The sequence below is a fragment of the Lynx canadensis genome, chromosome D1 (genome assembly GCF_007474595.2).
Source record: "Lynx canadensis isolate LIC74 chromosome D1, mLynCan4.pri.v2, whole genome shotgun sequence".
NCBI classification, from domain to species: domain Eukaryota; kingdom Metazoa; phylum Chordata; class Mammalia; order Carnivora; family Felidae; genus Lynx; species Lynx canadensis.
Genome location: NC_044312.2, coordinates 26,667,064 through 26,687,687, shown reverse-complemented (window position 1 = coordinate 26,687,687; position 20,624 = coordinate 26,667,064). Strand labels below are relative to the sequence as shown.

At 39.2% G+C, this 20,624-nt stretch overlaps 1 protein-coding gene across 1 annotated transcript in view; it reads left to right on the top strand.

Moving 5' to 3' along the window:
* PRDM10 (PR/SET domain 10) overlaps positions 1 to 20,624 on the top strand; it is a 103,235-nt gene that overhangs the window by 26,581 nt on the left and 56,030 nt on the right. Inside the window, exons 2-4 of the mRNA XM_030332062.1 lie at positions 9,458 to 9,645; positions 11,919 to 12,083; positions 14,096 to 14,155. Coding sequence (XP_030187922.1) covers positions 9,577 to 9,645; positions 11,919 to 12,083; positions 14,096 to 14,155 — 294 coding nt within the window. The 5' untranslated portion in view covers positions 9,458 to 9,576. The remainder of the gene's footprint in view (positions 1 to 9,457; positions 9,646 to 11,918; positions 12,084 to 14,095; positions 14,156 to 20,624) is intronic.

Here is a 20,624-nt window from a genome sequence, read left to right as displayed (position 1 = left end):
TTCAGAATCTTTTCTGACTCAGAGTCATTGATGTATCTCTGTGTCATCAAGAGTGTTGGTGATGCAGTATTTCTTAAAAGAAGAAATCCAGGAATCTCCTCCAAGCAGCTAGTACCCATTCTGGGAGTTTTAATCCCAGTGTTTTTTCACTCGATCTGTGGCAGGCTAGTGTTGTCCGTATCTCAGTAATAACAGTGCATATTCATTGCCATCACTGTCTCCCCAGGTCCTATATTGGCCCTTGGTTGTTAAGGTTATTTTCCCAGTGATGAATATTTGCTTCCCTAATCAGATTTATGCTTAGCTGCTGTTCCCATGCCTTTCAGTTTTAATGCCAAATTATAGTGTAATCTTTTTGAAGACATTTAAAATGGCAGTTAGACTCAGGGTGTCCAGTGCTGACAACATCATGACTCAGTGAAGCGAGGACAGAGCTAATGAATGGCTGTGAGCAAGGTCACACACAAGCAGGCAGTGGCATCCACATCCTGACTGCCACCTGGAAGATAGTGGCCACAGGACACAACAGTTGTAAAATGGATTCAGAAGTGTTAAAATGTGGGGGGAAATGCATTATAGGCTTGACAAAATATAGATTGTTAATTCCAACAACAACCATGCTGGGCAGATCATTTGGATTTTCAGATGAGAAGACTGGGGATCAGTGTGTGGCTTCCTAACGTCAGAGCTACTAAGCACCTGGTAGATTTGGGAGAGTAGAACCCAGGTTTGTCTGATTATGAAGTTCATACTTTCAACTATACAACATTATTCAAGAAAAAATAACTAGACTAGAAGCTTCAAGGACGCAAGGATTATTTATTTATTTATTTATTTATTTATTTATTTTAATGTTTATTTTTATTTTTGAGAGATAGAGACAGAGCACAAGCAGGGGATGGGCAGAGAGAGAGGGAGACACAGAAACCGAAGCAGGCTCCAGGCTCTGAGCTGTCAGCACAGAGCCTGATGTGGGGCTTGAACTCATGGACTGCAAGATCATGACCTGAGCTGAAGTCTGATGCTTAACCGACTGAGCCACGCAGGTGTCCTTGTTTTTGTTTTTGATACACTGATGTTTCTTTTTTATTCTATGTTTATTTATTTATTTATTTATGAGAGAGAGAGAGAGAGAGAGAGAGACAGACAGAGAGAGAGAGAGAGCATGCATGAGTGGGAGAGGGGCAGAGAGAGAGAGAGACAGAGAATCCCAAGCAAGATCCGTGCTATCAGAGCAGAGCCTGATGTGGGGCTGAACCCATGAACCACAAGATTGTGACCTGAGCCGAAACCAAGAGTTGGACGCCTAACAACTGAGCCATCCAGGTCTTAAGGACCCAGAATTGTACCTGGCATATACTAAGTACTTAATAAATAGTTGTTGAATAAAGTCTTTAGAGAGAGGATAGAGATGCAATCATGTCCTATTTTCCTGGAAATGAAATCTATACATTTTGGACAATGGGTAAAAGCAGGGAAGATGGGTGACAATTTTCTAGACAAAGTGTAGTGTGTAGTTTACCAGTTCTTTCAGGTCTTAGAAGAAGCACAGTGGTGAGGAATGGAAGGATGTCCATCGCTAGCTAGGAGGCTGTCAGCACCAGGCTGCTGGACAGCACTAAAGTAGTTCCTGGACTCTTCCTCCCCATGTCAGATAAATCAAGATCAACAAGGGGGGTACCTAGCTGGCTCAGTCAGTAGAGTGTGTGACTCTTGACCTTGAACGTGAGTTTGAGTCCCATGTTGGGTGAGGAGCCTACTTAAAAAAATAAAATATTAAAAAAAAAAAAGATCAACAGGACTCTATGGATTGTATAGTTAAAATAAATAAAAATGGAGGGACATCTGGGTGGCTCAGTTGGGTGAGCATTGGACTCTTGGTTTTGGCTCAGGTCTTGATCCCTGGGTTGTGGGATCGAGCCCCGCATTGGGCTCTGCATTGAGAGTGGAGCCTGCTTAAGATTCTCTCTCTCCTCTCTCTCTCTCTCTCTCTCTTCCTCTGCCCCTCTCCCACACTTGCATGGGCTTTCTCTCTCAAAAAATAATAAATAACAAATAAATAAAATATTAAAAAATAAGCTTTTAAAAATAAAAAAGGAAAACAAATCTGAGAAGACTTACTATCCAGGAAATTTGTATATAGGGCATATGTTATTGGATCAATTGCTGGGTTTAAAAAAATACATGAAATGTTTTGAAAATTCTGAAAGTCTTATAGCTCATCTGTAAGATATAAAAGTTGACATATTTGGACACTACTATGTGCTAGATCTTGTGCCTAGAAGTTTTTCATATATCATGTAACCCTTATAATAACTCTAGGAGGTGATTACTGTCTTCATTTTACATATGATGATATTGAGGGCAGATAGTAAGTGATTTGGCCAAGGTTATATACCTGTGAACAGTTGAGCCAGTCTGGGAGCCAGGATGTTCAATTGGGATTCTGTGGATTTTCTTCTGCATTCTGCTGCTTCCCCTCTAAGCTGTTTTCTTTTAAGTTTTTATTTATTTGTTTGAGAGAGAGAGACAGATGGTGTGAGGGTGGAAGGGGCAGAGAGAAAGGGATAGAAAATCCCAGGCAGGGCCCGAGCTGCCAGCATAGAGCCCAATGAGGGGCTTGAACGCACAAATCGTGAGATCATGACCTGAGCAGAAACCAAGAGTCAGATGCTTAACTGACTGAGCCCCTACCCTCTAAGCTTAAGACAGGACTAGACTTTAGCAACCACTTTACACTCTCATTTTACAATGGGGACACTGATACTAGGGGATATAAAGTTACTTAGTAGTGGAGTCATGTCTAGAATTTAGGTGGTTTTTTTCTTAAAGATTTGATTAAAATTTTTTTTAAATATTTATTTTTGAGAGAGAGAGAGCATGAGCGGGGAAGGGGCAGAGAGAGAGAGGGAGACACAGAAACCGAAGCAGGCTCCAGGCTCCAAGCTGTCAGCACAGAGCCCGACGCGGAGCTCAAACTCACAAACCTTGAGATCATGACCTGAGCCAAAGTCGGATGCTTAATCGACTGAGCCACCCAGGCACCCCTAAAGATTTTATTTTTAAGTAATCTCTACACCCAACATGGGGCTTGAACCCACCACTCTGAGATCAAGAGTACACGCTCTACTGACTGAGCCAGTCAGGCACCCTTTAGAATTTAGTTTTCTTGAGCAATTTATTAAACAGTAAGTAATTATGGAATGTCACACTGGTGTTTTAAGTAGTTTCATAGCTACAGAAGCTGAATAGGTTTATAACTATATTTTAAAGAACAAGAACTACCAAGTGGGTATTCTAGGGACTGCTTTGGATTCCGGACACTTTCCGAATTAAAGAGTTCTCACCCTCTTGGGTTCCTTTATTTGCTAATGGTATTCTAAAATTATTGGGAAATGCGACTGTGAGCAGTATTTCACATCCTCGTTGCTAAATTTTACTGGCAAGCTTTCCTATGTGTAGATTAACTATTGCGTTGTTTTGCTCCACATCTGCTAAGTAGTTATTTCCTTTTTTTCTGCCCTTTATCCTTGCCTTGTGTAGCTTACTGGTGTTTTATGCCGTGTAATGTCTACTCCCTTATTTGGGTAAGATTAGAAACAAGATGTTTCAGTCTGGGGCAAATGTCCTGTCCCTTCCTGTTTTGCTTTTCTGCTCCTCTCCTTCCTTCAGGTGCCCTCTTCTCTGAGCCCCTTCTTGAGCACCCGTTTGGGACCAGGTGTCCTGTTTTCCCTAGCACACTGGAATTGCTTTGAACACTCCATACAGATCATTGGGTACCTGACACATGGCAGATCTGGAGTTCCTCTCGTGAGCACACACATTCCTTGGCCTGTAAGAACTTAATAGTTGAGAGTGGAGAGCCAGACAATTTGATAGAAACATGATTGAATACCTTTTTTTTTTTTTTAAAGCTAATATGTGAGTGTTATGTAGAGGCATTGTGTTAATAAGCACTTCACATTTATTATATCATGTCATTCTCTCAATAACCTTATGATTCCCATTTTACAGAGATGGAAGGGGAATTTAGAGAACTTCTGTGTTCTGTGTGAGGTCAGTTATGTTTCAGAATTGCTATCCAAATCCAGGTCCAGAGCCCAAGCTCTTAACCACTGTGTTCTTGTACTGACTACTGCCTCTGCACAGGTCAAAGGACTTTTCCCTGTGTGTCCCCTGTGCCCTCACTCACCGTGTGCCACGGTTGGAATTTGAAAACTAATAACAACTTACGAGTCAGACAGCCTCTCTAAATGATTCAGCATCTTCCCTCAGAGGCTTCAAAGGAATTCAAGATCTGAACAAATGTAAAACAGTGTCCAAGTTATTATCACAGTATTGCTTGTAATAGGAAAAGATTATAGAAATAACGTAAGTGTTGGGGCGCCTGGGTGGCTTAGTCGTTGAGCGTCCGACTTTGGCTCAGGTCATGATCTCACAGTTTGTGGGTTCAAGCCCCGCATCAGGCTCTGTGCTGACAGCTCAGAGCCTGGAGCCTGCTTCAGATTCTGTGTCTCCTTCTCTCTCTGCCCCTTCCCCACTCATGCTTTGTCTCACTCTGTTTCTCAAAAATAAATATATGTAAAAAAAATAAAATAATAAAAAAGAAATAACCTAAGTGTTGATCAAAAAGAGATTGATTAAATGAATTAGAATATATTTATATAATGAAATGATGCAGCTGTGCTAAAGAATGAGGAAATGACATATAGATGTGGGACAATATAAAAGGTAGGGCATTATGTGGAATAAACATTATATAGAAGAGATGTTACTTTGCATAGAATTAATAGTACGCTGTCATTTGTGGTGGGAGAGGCAGAGAGTGTATGTATGTATGTATGTATGTATGTATGTATGCTTGTATGCAAGCCCTATGTCCAATGTGGGGCTTGAACTCACAACCCAGGGATCAAGAATTGCATGCTTTACTGACTGAGCCACGAGGCAGGCACCCCTCTATTTTTGTTTGTACGTGCATAAAATATCTGTGGAAGGATAGACAGAGATTGGTAATGTAGGTTACTTCTGTAGAGTGGTTAAGGGATTCCAGGTAGGGAGATTGTCTGCTGTATACCTTTTGTGTGTCTTGAATTTGGATTTCAAATAATAAGCACCTTCCTAGAAATGAAAACAAATACAGAAAGGCTTTCAAGGCTGTGTATGTTTCATGAATGTGTGGGATAAGCCTGCCTTCGTCCTTGCTCCATCCCAGTGCCTGGCATAGTATGTACTTGCGTATTTGTGCAATCAATGAACCGCGTTGAGAAAAATATCTCAAATTCCTGTATAGGAAGGGTACAGCATCTCTTTTGTGGTATGCCTGCTAAAAATACATATCCTGGATCTAACCATGAAGAAACATCAGACAAACTCAAATTGAGGAACAGCCTGAAAAATAAATGGCCTGTGCATTTCAAAAATGTCAAGGTCATGGATGGCTTAGAAAGACTAGGGGACTGTTCCAGATCAGAGGGGATAGGGGGATATGACAACTGAACGCACTGGGTACAATGCCAGATTGGATCCAGGGCCAGAAAGAAAGTTGTTTCTTTCACCATAAAAGACATTAACTAGACAGACAATTAGCAAAATATGAATAAGGTCTGTAAATTAGGCAATAGCACTGTTACATTGTGTCTTCCTGGTTTTGATAGTAGTACCATGAGAAAAAGTCCCATTTTTAGGACATAGGCACTTATGATTTTAGTAGTAAAGTGGCATTGTCTGCAACTTACTCTCAAGTAGTTCAGGTAAAAAGCAAAAGAGGGAGGAGAGAGAAAGAAAGAATGGTAAAGTAAATGGGGTAAAGTGTTACCATTTGGTGAGTCTGAGTGAAGAAATGCAGGTATTCTTTCTACCATTTTGCAGCTATTCTGTCAAACTATTAAAAAAAATATTTCCTGTATGGAACATTTTGTGATTTTATAATACTGAGCCTTTTATATCCTCTTATACAACTTTATGGTTTTCTTCATGTAGATCTTTATATCTTTGATAACATTTAGTCCTAGATTTCTTTATATATTTGTTCCTTTAAAAAAATGACAGGTGGGGTGCCTGGGTGGCTCAGTCGGCTAGATGTCTGATTCTTGGTTTCGGCTCAGGTCATGATCTCACAGTTCGTAGGACTGAGCCCCACATTGGGCTCTGGGCTGACAGCATGGAGCCTGCTTGGGATTCCCTCTCCCTCTCTCTCTGTCCCTCCCGTGCTTACACACTCCCTCAAAATAAATAAATAAACTTAAAAAAAAAATAACAGCTTTGTTGACTTATAAGCCACATATTGTATAGCTTGCCCTGAATGTCTTTTTATACATGCTTAAATGGCACTGTTATATAAGGAAAGTATGCTTTTTTTTAAACAATAATAAACTTTTTTAGGGTATAATGTACATATATTAAACAATTTTTTTTAAATGTTTATTTAGTTTTGAGAGACAGAGAGAGAGAGAGAGAGAGAGAGGGAGGGAGGGAGCAGGGGAGGGGCAGAGAGAGAGGGAGGCACAGAATCTGAAGCAGGCCCCAGGCTCTGCTCTCGTACAGCTGAACCACCCAGCCTAATTTGCACATATTTTAATTGAATAGGTTGATGACTTTTTTTTTTTAAGTTTATTTATTTACTTTGAGAGAGAGAACCCTCAAGGAGGGACAGAGAGGGGGTTGGGGACAGAAGATCCGAGCAGAGAGCTGGATGCTGGGCTAGATCTCACAAACTGTGAGATCATGACCTGAACTGAAGTCAGACACTTAACCGACTGAGCCACCCAGGCTCCCCTGTTGACACACGTATTCCCTCTGTAACTACCCACCAGTCTAGATAGATACGAGATAAAGAACATTTCCATTTATGAGAAAGTTCCCCAAACCCCTTTGTTTGTACATGCACCTGTTGGTAGATGTGGGTGTTGTTTCTAGTACCCTCTGATGGAGAGAAGAGTAGGCTGTATGGGGGGTGACTGTGTGTGGTGGGTGTGGTTTCTGTGGGGGTAAGGCTGACAGTGCTGAGATGAAGCAGGAACAGTCTCCTCAGAAGGTCGGAAGAGGCTGCCAGGCGGTTGGGATGTGGCAGTTCCTGTATTCCGGAGTAAGGCCCAGACATTGGATGTTCCCGTCTTTTCTTTCTTTCTTCTTTGGGTCTTATTCTGGTTCAGAGCTTGGAGCATGTACAATCTAAGAATGTGCTTCCTGGCTTACTTCCATTGATAATGGGGAAAATTCTGACTGGATCTGGTCTTCCTTACCTTTGGTTTAATGGTGTTCTGAGCAGTTTTAACCTTTTCTGTTTACATATGCTACTTTCATGGGGTGGTGGGAGGATGTGTATCAGGCACAGCTGCCCTATTAAACAGCAAATCTCACGTGACTCTTAACATGTCAGTGTTTTATCATTATGAAAAGGAAAGATTGATTTCCTTTTTTTTTTAATTAAAAAAATTTTTAAATGTTTATTGTGAGAGAGAGACACCGAGTGTGAGCGGGGCAGGGGCAGAGAGAGAAGGAGTCACAGAATCCAAAGCAGGCTCTAAGCTCGGAGCTGTCAGCACAGAGCTCTCAGCACAGAGCCCGACGTGGGGCTTGAACTCAGACTGTGAGATCGTGACCTGAGCTGAAGTTGGACACTTAAGTGACTGAGCCACCCAGGCACCCCAAGAAGATTGATTTCCTTAAAATGCCTATTTTGGAAAACAATAGGGTTTCAAGATGCAGAGTTAGTGCATGTTGATGTTTAGTAAGGCTTGTGATTTGTTCATTAATTGCTCCTGTATTGACCAAATGGGAAACAGTCTACATTTGTGTTCACCAAATTGTGAACTTAGAAAACTCAGAAAACTCAGCCCTCCTCGCCTGCCATTTTCCCCTTGTTTTGTGACTTTTATGATTCTGCTATTCATTTCAAGTAGGGGGTATAGGAGGTCAGCGTTTAAGCAAGTGTGCAGGGGAGAGCTGAGCTGGGGCCGTGCAGCATTCAGGAGTGCATGTGAACCCATCACTTATCTGTGTTTACCATCCAGGAACTTCATTCTCCTTATCAGCAGAGCTAAGAGAGCTACCGTTAGCTTTTTTCCCCTCTCTATTCCACATTGTTGACCTTCCGTATTTATTCATTCATTTATTTATTTTTTAAGTTAACCCTACCCCTAACATGGGGCTCGAACTCATGACCCCAAGACCAAGAGTCGTGTACTCTGCTATTGAAGCCAGCCAGGCACTCCAGACCTTCAGTATTAAAAAAAAATTTTTTTTAATGTTTGTTTGTTTGTTTGTTTATTTATTTATATAATTTATTGTCAAATTGGTTTCCATACAACACCCAGTGCTCATCCCAACAGGTGCCCTCCTCAATGCCCATCACCCACTTTCCCCTCTCCCCCACCTCCCATCAACCCTCAGTTTGTTCTCCATATTTAAGAGTCTCTTACAGTTTGCCTCCTTCCCTCTCTGTAACTTTTTTTTCCCCTTCCCCTCCCCCATGGTCTTCTGTTAAGTTTCTCAGGATCCACATAAGAGTGAAAACATATGGTATCTGTCTTTCTTTGTGTGACTTATTTCACTTAGCATAACACTCTCCAGTTCCATCCACATTGTTACAAAAGGCCATATTTCATTCTTTCTCATTGCCACGTAGTATTCCATTGTGTATATAAACCACAATTTCTTTATCCATTTGTCAGTTGATGGACGTTTAGGCTCTTTCTATAATTTGGCTATTGTTGAAAGCACTGCTATAAACACTGGGGTACAAGTGCCCCTATGCGTCAGCACTCCTGTATCCCTAGCAGTGCTATTTCTGGGTCATAGGGAAGATCTATTTTTAATTTTTGGAGGAACCTCCACACTGTTTTCCAGAGTGGGTGTACCAGTTTGCATTCCCACCAACAGTGCAAGAGGGCTCCCATTTCTCCACATCCTCTCCAGCATCTATAGTCTCCTGATTTGTTCATTTTAGCCACTCTGACCGGCGTGAGATAGTATCTCAGTGTGGTTTGATTTGTATTTCCCTGATGAGGGTTTATTTATTTTTGAGAGAGGGAGAGAGAGAGAGAGAGAGAGAGCAAGAGCGAGCAGGGGAGGAGCAGAGAGAGGGAGACAGAATCCGAAGCAGGCTCCAGGCTCTGAGCTGTCAGCACAGAGCCCGACATGGGGCCTGAACCCACAGACTGTGAGATCATGACCTGAGCTGAAGTCGGACACTTAACCAACTGAGCCACCCAGGCGCCCCCAGACCTTCAGTATTTTAAATGAGGGTTACACCTATCTAATGAGTGTGTAGAACATAGCAAGCATGCAATACATTGTATTATCATTATAAATAATTTCTCCATTTTTACCTTTTTGTCCAGGTGTGTTATCTTTTACAAAGCTCCTTTTTTCTCTCTCTCTGTGGTTGAAACTGCAATTTACTAAAATGCATTTATCTATTTAAAGACGTGGTTCCTTTTCTCTCTCTTTTCAGGCACGTTGCAGAGAGGTCTTTCTGTCCTTCATGAACACGCGCATGGTGGACAGATGACTGTCCCCCACCCTGTGCTGTTCTAGGTGCCCTGGACGTGGAGCTGTCCAGTAGGGGGAAGGATGGATTCCAAAGATGACAGCTCACACGTGTGGTCTACATCTGCAGAACATGAAGAGAATGCTGCACAGGTGAAGAGTGGCCTTTCCAGCTTGGTACTGATAACGGTTTTTCAGCTGGGTACAGTTTGCGGACAGCTACAGAAATTGCAGCTTCTCTGTAGGGATGAGTAGCTGGGAGGGAGCAGCACACAGGACTTGCACAGGAGGAATAAGGAGGGTTTTAGCACTTTGAATGCTCCATCAGTGTGAGTCACTATGATTTAGAGGAGCTCTGTGACCCCCCCCACAGGCTTCTCTGCCATTTCTGCAACTTATTGTCATACTTTGTTTCACTGTTTTATTTTATGTTATTGGCACTGAAAGCCTCCAACTGTAGTGTGTTTCTTTTATGTTATCTCCTATAGGGTTTTGATTCTTCACGTGTAATGAAGCACAAAGTATGTCTGTAGAGTGGCTTTTTCTTTTCTTTCAAATTCAGAATGTAAAGGTCTAATTGAAAGTGGTCCCATTGAGTCAACCTCTTTGGAGGTTAGTCACTTACTAAAATGTAGCCATAATGGATGATCACTGCCTTTTGGACTGTGATCGTAGCCAGCTGCATGTTCTTTTGAATATTCTTAGCAAAGGCAAATGTCTGCTTTTTTGGTGTGGATTTGAATTTTGGGAACAGTCAGCAGTCATATGGAACCATACGTGGCCAAAGTATAAAACTTGATTTTTAAGCATTGTAATAAATATGCAATTTTAATTCAGTGTTTTGTTAAATTACATAACCTTAGTATTATAATCAAAATCAGGCAGTTAACATTGAGATCCTTAAATATACACATTTCATTTAGCTTAAGTAGTATGATAAATGTTACAATAAATAAAGTTGATCTTCAATACTTAAAAACAAACAAACAAACAAACAAACAAAAAAACGTTCTAGTTATGCTTCTAGCGGAATAACTGAGAAAACTGTGCTGTTTCTCATAGAAAACATTTTGAAGACAACTTTCATGTAGCTATGCATTTTGGTGTATTTTGTTTATAAACAAAAATGTAGTTCATTCAGAAACAGGGTCCCCATTTGTAGGTAACCAGATAGTAGAGCTCAACACCCCTCATTGAAGTCCCCCTTCTCAGTTGATTCTTTTCCTAGCCAAGAACTCTGATTTAGCAAAGTGCTGAGTGATGGAGACCAAGTTTTGATGTTAATGAACAAATCTAAAGTCACAAAATTATCATGTAGCACTTAAAACTGCAAATATGTTATAAGCTTAATTCTTCCAATAGACAAGTTATATCTTCATAGACAATCAAATTTGTGTAGAAACTGGACTAATCACTGAGTATAGAAGTGGAGGTTTGTTTTATTTCTCTGATGGTTTGATTCTGTTTGGTCCCCAGGTTTCTTTCTGGGGATTAGATTTGCTTATTTCATCTTTGGAATCTACTATTCTCCACTGGAGAACACTGGAAGAAAACAAGTTAGGTCTGAAGCCAAAATGATATAAGAGTAAAGATCCCAACCTAACTTCAGTATCAGCACATAAATTATTTCTCTCCCAAAATGTGTACTTGGCCATCTGCTTCCATACCTTCAATATCAGGCATCAGGCTATGTGCCAAGCTCCAGCCTTCAAGAATTCAAACCTCCAAAGCTGACTACTCAGAAAGCATTTTATAGAATTCAGTTTCTGCTTTAGTTCTTGGTAGATAGAAAATTACTTACCTTGGTGATAACTGCAATAGTTTTCCAAAACCCCTTGAAAGTGCTTGATGAGAATTTCCTTACTGGCAAGGAAGAGTTCAGTTACACTCACTGATTTAGCAAACGGTCACTGACATGTGTCCATATAGACTTGGATTATGAAAAAACATGTAGGAAAGAAAGTGACCTTGTGTTAATGTGTCTCCCGAAAGGCACTGTTAGTTATAAAGCATGATATTTATGATGTGTTGAGAGCCATTGGCTTTTGAGTTGACCTTTTTTTATATTACAGAATAATTTGTATTTTGTAATTTGGTCATATCGACAACCAGGAATCTTCAGTCACATTTCCAGGTTTAGCTAACTGCCCCCTCAGGACTCCCCAAAAGAGATGTCTGCATTGGACATTCGAGGCAAAGAGAGATTTATATCAGTTGCTTAATATAAAGCAGTAAATGATCTGACAACAAGGTCATTGGATCCTGTCTCCAAGTCACTAATAGTGTAGATGAAGGTGTATCAATTCTTTCATTGGGGATGTTTTAGAAATGCAACCGTGTACTGTGCTTGGTCAGCCATACAGCTTTGTGAGATTGGTTTTGTTCTACAAGGACACTTTCTACCTACTTGCTGCTTTTTGCCCCAGGTGCACTTTGTTCCTGATGCTGGAACTGTGGCTCAGATTGTCTACACCGATGACCAGGTTCGTCCACCCCAGCAGGTGGTATACACGGCAGATGGTGCCTCCTACGCTTCAGTGGACGGTCCTGAGCATACGCTGGTGTACATCCATCCTGTGGAAGCTGCACAGGCATGTGAAGGATTATTGTTTGTAGTTCGTTTGTTAATTGGTTAACTCACCAGTGACTTCTGTGTTCATTCTCTGCCAGTCACTGTGCTAGGTGTGGTGATGTATGATATGCTTCAGATAAGATTTGTGCTCTTCGGGAGCTTATAACTATCTTGGCAGAGGAAGATGTGCTTTGTTTATTTAAATTAAATGTGATAAGGAGTTAGAGCACTGCCTTCCCATGAGTTCTTGTCCCAGTCACTATTGATTCTCAACTTGTTACTTTTCTTTGTATCAAGAACCAGGTCAAAAATGGCATTTAGTTTCGTATAGCTTAATCAAAGACAGATCAGTGAAAACCATACAGACTATTTCAGTTAAATGTGTAAGCAAAAAGTCCTACTAGCTTATTAACTACTATTTATTAATTTACTGATTTGTAGAACTGCGATGGAAGCAAAGGTAAATGCTGCACAATTAGAATTACTTTTCTTTTATTTTTTTCTCAGTGACTTGGGGTGTTAGTTTCCAAATGCATGACACATATATATATACACGGGTGGGCACCTGGCTGGCTCAGCTGGAAAAGCATGTGACTCTTGATCTTGGGATTGTGAGTTAGAGCCCCACGATGGGTATAGAGATTACTTGAAAATAGAATCTTTAAAAAAACAACAAAAAAACCCCCAAACCCCCACAAATATTTAATTGTTAGTTTGTATGTTACCACTTTAGAATGCACAGAGCACTTCTAAATGTATTTACAAAAAAGTTCCATACTTTTATAGTAGAATCCTGGTAATAAAAATTTACCCTCATTCAATATTTAATCAAGAGACTCTAGTCACTCTCAAGAAGAAATAGGGCCCACCTAATTAATACCTTTCAAATTTATATGAAGGTGAAATCACCAAATAGTCAGATGGTACTTTCAGAATGCCTCTGCTGCGTTTTAGTCACATAACTATATTAAAATATATTAAAATAAGGTCATATAGTTTATGTAAAGAGCCCAACTTTAGTTTATTACTATGTTACTAAATGTCTGATTATGAAGAAAAGTACAAATGTCTGACTTACTAGAAAAATTAGATGTTTGACTTATGATAATTTTTTTAAGTTTATTTAAATTTAGTAATCTCTATACCCAAGGTGGGGCTTGAACTCACAACCCTGAGATCAAGAGTCACCTGTTTTTCTGACTGAGCCAGGCTGGTGCCCCCCTGACTTAACAATAAGTTTTAAATACCAAGTCTAAGAAATCTTACAACTGGCTGAAATTCTCCTATGTGTACCTCTGGAATCAAAACTCAACTACAGTTCTTATTCCCCTAGGTTTGCTAAAGGCTTGAACAAATTAGAGGAAAGAAAACTTTTCTGGATTGGTGATTTTTTGTGGTGCCCTGGCTAAAATAACTTTGAAGATTTTCCTTCTCTAGTTAGCTTTGTTGTGTCATGACCCAAATTATTATGTGTTTATAATGAGAACTTTTCAAAATTATGATTTTACTGGCTTTATCCAGGGATGAATCTGTGGAACATTACATTCAACTTATTTTCCTTCTCGTTCTTTTTTGCTAATGAGCATGCATTGTGTTTGAAAAATATCCTTGTGCATATACTAGTTTTCTGTGTGTCTGTGTCTCTATCCATTTTCGCTTAATCACGAGTCTCCTCCTGTGATGTATAGTGTCATGTGTGAACGTATGCACCCTTGTTCATGCCATGTCTTTTACGTTTCTGTGACATGCCCTTTTAATTAGTGCTGACATTCAGCCTCAAGAGAGATTTCGCTTAAGAGTAAAATTGTCCAGTATGTTAGCTAGTTGAGATGGTTAACTTATACAATCTCTTTGGAACCCTCTGAATGAAAGGCTTTAGCTAAAAGTACGATTACTATCTTTATCTTCTTTATTAATGAAGGATTATTACTAGCTACATGGGAACAAAGCCCGTCAAGAATGTTTCCTGTGCAGGCAAGCTGTCTAAAGATTTATTGATATGTTTTTTGTTTTGTTTTGTTTTTTGCCTAGACTCTGTTTACAGACCCAGGGCAGGTAGCTTATGTCCAGCAGGATGCTACAGCTCAGCAGGTAATGAGTTGCTTTTTTTGCCTTTTTATTGTTTACCGTTCCCTGGAATGTGCCCCCCTCCCCCACCCTATGCTGTGCATTCTCTGGTTGTCTATTTCTTATGTGTTACAAATGGTCTCTACTTCCTTTGATGAAAACAAAGCAAAACATAGCCCGAACACATTCCAATCAGTACATATTGAAATAGTCTGGTAATAAGAAAATGATTCATCAGGAAAATGTGAAAATTAAGTCTATCAATAAGATATTGATTCAAGTTCCAAAGAATAATCCTGAGTTAAAAAATGTCTCTTTTTGGAAATTTGGAAACATTTTGGTACTTTTCCTATTTTTAAATATTAGGGAAAACATTTCTACATGTAAATTTGATAGCACCCTTTCTCATCCTAGCTTCTGAAAAATTGAGATCCTTCTTGGTTTTCTTTTAAGATGTTTTTTTCCCCTTTTATCCATATTTCTAGTATGTTCTATTTTACTTTGAGGGATTTCTTCCTTATTTTCCTCCAGATTGTGAAACTGGTAAAGAAGGTATAGAAGCTAGATACCCCTCAGTCTTACTGTAAAGGAGCTATGGATCCAAATGGTTTTATTTCCGTGTTGGCTAGCGTGACTGTTACTTAGCGGTACTACTGAGTGTCATGAGTGATTATGAAGTAAATTCCCATTAGTAAGCACTTTGTGCATTTAAATTCTTTTAGTAGATGATTCAGATACTTCCATTTGAAATATGAACAGTAGTTTTGTTAATGTTATTTATGAAATCTAGAGAGAATTCTTAGGAGTCTTTGTCATTTAAGTTATAGTTGAATTTATTCCTGATTGATAATAATCTGCAATTTTGTGGTGTCTGTGAACTTGAGTGAGAATTTGTCTTAATCTGTTGAGGCTGCTGAAATACAATATGATACACTGGGTGGCTTATAAACAACAGAAATTTATTTCTCACTGTTTTGGAGGCTAAGAAGTCTCCAGGTGTCTGGGGATGCCCGTTCACGAGGGCTCTACCTTCAATACCTAATCACCTCTCAGAGGCCCCACCTCCTAATATCATTACATTAAGGATTAGCTTTCTTTATTTTTATTCCCTGTGTAGCTAATATACAGTGTTATATTAGTTTCAGGTGTGGGGATTAGCTTTCAACATACAAATTTTGGGGAGACACAGTCCATAGCAGAGTTATTTTATTTTAATAGTTTTAAAATAATTAGGTATATTCTTGACAAATCATGTCCTTTTCTGTATTTATTGATTCCATCAAGCAAGCAAAGGCTAGATTTAATTAGTTTTGACAACTTGGCAGAAAAAAAAATTTTTGTCTTTCCTAGGTGATTAGTTCATTTACTCAGTTTTGGGGTAATGAATTTTTTTTCATAAAATATTGAAGCAATACAAAAAACAAAAACAAAAAAAAAGAAGTACATAAAAAAAAATTCTGTCCAGAAACATCCTCATTAACTTAATATTTGGTGACTATTATTCCAGACATCCTTCTAGACATACAAATAGATAAACAGGCATGGGGGGGGGGGGGAGGAGAAATGGCATTGTGCCCTAAATGCTGTTACGAATCTAAATGCTTTAAACTTAAATTGACTTGAGCAGAAGAAAATAAAACTGAGGTGAAAGTAAAGGAGGTTGGAGTCATCATGTTCTCCTGGACTGCACTTGAGCTCTAGCCCTGTGTTGTCCTTGGCTCCTGCTGTGATAAGAGCATCACTGATGCTGACACTTCCTCCCAGTGTCCTCACCACTGTTCTGTGTCAGGTGCATTATTATTGTGACTCATATATTTATGTCCTGTTCACTAACCACAGTTATTTAGAGTTTAGCTGCATTCTCTACTGGCATTTAACCTGTAGAAATCTTGAGTCTAATTTTGATTATTTTCCTCATTCCTTCTCTGTCTTCATGCCTATCTGATACTTTATCCTTGAAGTTTTCCTTGGAAGTCTAATGACTTCGCCAGCATATGAATCAGAATTTCCCTATACAGTGTATGTCCTTGAGATGTATAGGTTAAGACTATTTCAGGAGCGTTTTCATTTATCAGACTTTTGAAAATCTTTTCAGTTTCATTTGATATGTTTACTTTTCAGGAACATCAGTCACAAGTATATTGACTCTTCTTCTAGTTCTGTACCTAATTCTCTATAATCATTTTTATATCTGTTCTCTTCCATGTTATTGTGTAGTTTCCTTTGTGTCTGACTTACAACATACATCTAGAAAAGCACAAAAGATTGTAAGCATATAGCACACTGATATATTGTGAAGTAAGCATGCAGTATAACCAACACACAGATATATAGAACATTCCCAGCTCCTGAAAGCCAACCTCATGCTTCCTCCTAATCACTTCTTGTTCCTTCCTCCTCAAAGTAACTACTCGCCTGCTTGCTAACATCAGAGATTAATATTCCATGGTCTTGAACTGTATATAAATGGAACTATTTAGTATCATTTCCTTTCTTTGTGGCTTCTCTTGTTCAGCATAAGCCCCCAGAGATCCGTTTGTGTTGTTGTGTTGTTGTTGTGTTGAAGCTGTGGGGTTTTGTTTCCTTCTTGTTTTATTGCCATCTAGTATTCGGTTTTATGAATATACCACAATATATATTCCAGAGTGTGATCCTTTCTCCACTTTGTTCTTCAAGAGTTTCTTGGCCCCTTGCTTTTCCACATGCATGTTAGAATCAAACTGGAAGTGTCCACAAAAGTCCTGCAGGATTTATTTTGCTTGGAATTTCATTGTATCTATGAATCAGTTTGTGAAGAATTGACATCTTTATAGTTTTGAGTCCTCCAATCTGCGGACATGATATATCCCTAAGTTTAAAATAAAAGTTAAAAAACTATCTTCTGAGTAGTGAGTCTTACACATCCTTCAGTGGACTTATTCCTGGATATTTGGTGTTTGATGATATTATAAGTGGTATAATTTTTAAAGTTTTCATTTTTTTTTTTAATTTTTTTTTCAACATTTTTTATTTATTTTTCGGACAGAGAGAGACAGAGCATGAACGGGGGAGGGGCAGAGAGAAAGGGAGACACAGAGTCGGAAACAGGCTCCAGGCTCCGAGCCATCAGCCCAGAGCCTGACGCGGGGCTCGAACTCACGGACCGCGAGATCGTGACCTGGCTGAAGTCGGACGCTTAACCGATTGCGCCACCCAGGCGCTCCTTAAAGTTTTCATTTTTTAAAATGTTTGTTTATTTTTGAGAGAGGGAGAGACAGAGACAGAATATGAGCAGGGGAGGGGCAGAGAAAGAGGGAGACACAGAATCCGAAGCAGGCTCTAGGCTCTGACCTGTCAGCACAGAGCCCGATGTGGGGCTCAAACTCACGGACCACGAGATCATGACCTGAGCCAAAGTTGGGCACTTAACTGAAGGAACCACCCAAGCGCCTCTAAAGTTTTCATTTTCTAACTTTTATTTTGGATTTTCTTAACAAACAGTCATGTTGTCTGTGAATACTGACACTTTTCTTTCTTTCCGATACTTCCTAAACCTTATATCTTTTAATTTTATTTCTTTTTTGTTCCCCTTTTCATCTATTGGCTGGGATCTCTAATACATTGTTGAACAGAAGTGGTGCTAGTAGGTTTCTTTTTTTTCCTTCCTGGTCTCAAAGGAAAAATTTTCACTATTAAAAATGATGTTTAATGTAGGATTTTTAAAATATATATATTTAAATGTCTATTTATTTATTTTGAGAGAGAGCACATAATAGGCTTAGAGAGAGGGAGAGAGAATCCCAAGCAGCCTCCATGCCTGGCGTGGCAGGGATCTCAGGAACCATGAGGTCATGACCTGAGCCAAAATCAGTAGTTACATGCTTAGCAGACTGAGCCACCCAGGCGCCCCTATGGATGTTGACTTTTCTCAAATGCTTTTTCTGAATCTGTTGAGATTTTTCTCCTCTTTTCTGTTAATATGGTGAATTATATTAATTGATGTTTACAAATTAAGCCAGACTTCCACTCTGGAATAAACTCTACTTGATCCTTTTCATATATGTCTGAATTTGGTTTGCTAATATTTTGTTTGGATTTTGCATATTTATTCAGTAGTCGATGGTGTTTTCAACTAGAGTATTCAAGTTTTTTCTTTTAAAATGACTTTCAAATATCAAATCATTATGTTGTATACCTGAAACTAATATAATGTTATATGTCAATTACAGCTCATTTTTTTAAAAAAGAAGAGAAAATAGAAGTAGCTTTCATCTTGATTTTTTTCTTTTAATAGCATCCTGAAAAGCTACATTGTCATTATTGACTGTATAGCATGCATATATATATATATATCTATATATATATATATATATATGTATTTTAATGTTTGTTTAATGTTTTAATGTTTAATGTTTGGAGAGAGAGAGAGAGGGAGCATAAGTGGGGGATGGGCAGAGAGAGAGGGGGACAGATGATCTGAAGCAGGCTCTGTGCTGACAGCAGTGAGCTGGATGTTGGGCTTGAACTCATGAACCATGAAATCATGACCTGAGCCAAAGTCAGGTGCTCAACTGACTGAACCACCCAGGTGCTCCTGTATAGCATTCTATTATTTATATTCTCTGTTTATTGTTTTATATGTAAGTTATTTTCTTTTTTTGCTACTATATAGAACATTGCCATAGATATCATATCCAGTTATTTCCTTAGAATAAATTCCCCAAAGAGAAATGATAGAGACTAGAGGTATTCATATTTAAAGTTATTTAAGAGCCAAGATTTTTTGTAAAAGTGAAAAAAAGATACAGATGTAAAAATCAAACAAGTTAAATAAAATCCCAGAATGCTAAATCTGAATTAGAATGTCTGTGTAAACTCATAATGTGTTTTCTCTTAAAACACATGTTTTCTAGTTTGGACCACTGAAAAGGTTTAGCCCGAATCATCAATCCAGTAACAATGAGCCAGTGTGGTCTCTAATACAATTTTCCAATAAAAGGGAAATGGCAGATTCAAGCTCTGGGACAGGAAATATACAAGATGTGCCTCAAGTGTCTTGTCAGAATGCAAGGAAGGTAGTGAAAACTTCTGGGGTCCTGTGGAAAGAACTCACAATCCAGCTTGAAAATGTCAAAATGGGACATTTGACCTGTAAAAAAAGGAAAGCATCAATAATAGATTGAAATACATCAAATATATTTCAAATCTGTAAGGTCATTAAATAGTGAAAGAAATAACTCATTGGTCACTCTTTGAGGATGTTGGGGACGACCACATTATTTGAAAAACTGGTAAATGTTGGAAAGGAATCCAGCCTTTCTCTCTGAATGCACTCAGGTAAATAATTACTTGAGGGAAATTTCTTTATAGGAGCATTCCAACTAATAAATAAAGAGAGGGTGATTGGCTTGGAATATCACCATTTTTCATTTCCTAATGAAATGGGGATCTAGGCAATGATCATCAACAATAGTCTGAAAGCATCAGGAAAAAGCTGATGAGGCACTTTATAATGGATGGCTCGACCTAACCCTCTGGACATAGTTAATATCACTGAGAAGAGAGAACCATTCATTATAGGCCTCCTGGTGTTGTGTACCTCCTATTGCATTTTACAACATATGAAGTGTTCCTCCCCCAACACCGAACACCTGAATCTCATTACATCTCCGGATTCTACTTTCAGCTTAGAGGAAGCACAGTAGACAAAATGGAACAAGTGAAAGACACAAAAGGATGCAGTCAGTGTAGTTGGACTGTGGGAAGATCTTTGGACAAATGGCCTATTTTCTTCCACATGTAAATTGTGAAGGAAAAGAAGAGGAACAGGAATTTACACATTCAAGGAGTCTTCACAGACATATCCATCACATGTGATATGTGGACCTTGAGTCCTGATTTGAACAAACTAACTGTTCAAAAACAGCAGCATGAAGGGCACCTGAGTGGCTCAGTCAGTTTGGCGTCTGACTCTGTTTTTTTTTTTTTTAATTTTTAAAATTTATTTTTGAGAGAGAGAGAGCACGAGCAGGAGAGAGACAGAGAGAGACACACACAGAATCCAAAGCTGGCTCCAGGCTCTGAGTTGTCAGCATAGAGCCCAATGTGGGGCTCAAACTCACAAGCCACTAGATCATGACCTTAGCCAAAGTCGAATGCCTAACTGACTGAGCCACCTAGGCGCCCCACGGTGTCTTGTTATTGGCTCAGGTCATGATCTCATGGTTATGGGATCCAGCCCTGAGTTGGGCTCCGTGCTGAGTGGAGCCTGCTTGGGATTCTCTTTCCCTCTCTCTGTCTCCCTCTCTCTGCCACGCTTTCTCTCTCTCTCTCAAAATAAATAAATAAATGAACAACTTTAAAAAAATGCAGCAGTGTAAGACAATTGGGGAAATTCTAACACCAGCTACATATTTGATATTACTAAGGAATGATGCATACAATACAGAAGTTCTTTTCTTTTTGAGATATCTACTAAGCCATTTATTTATAGATGAAAACGTATCATGTCAGA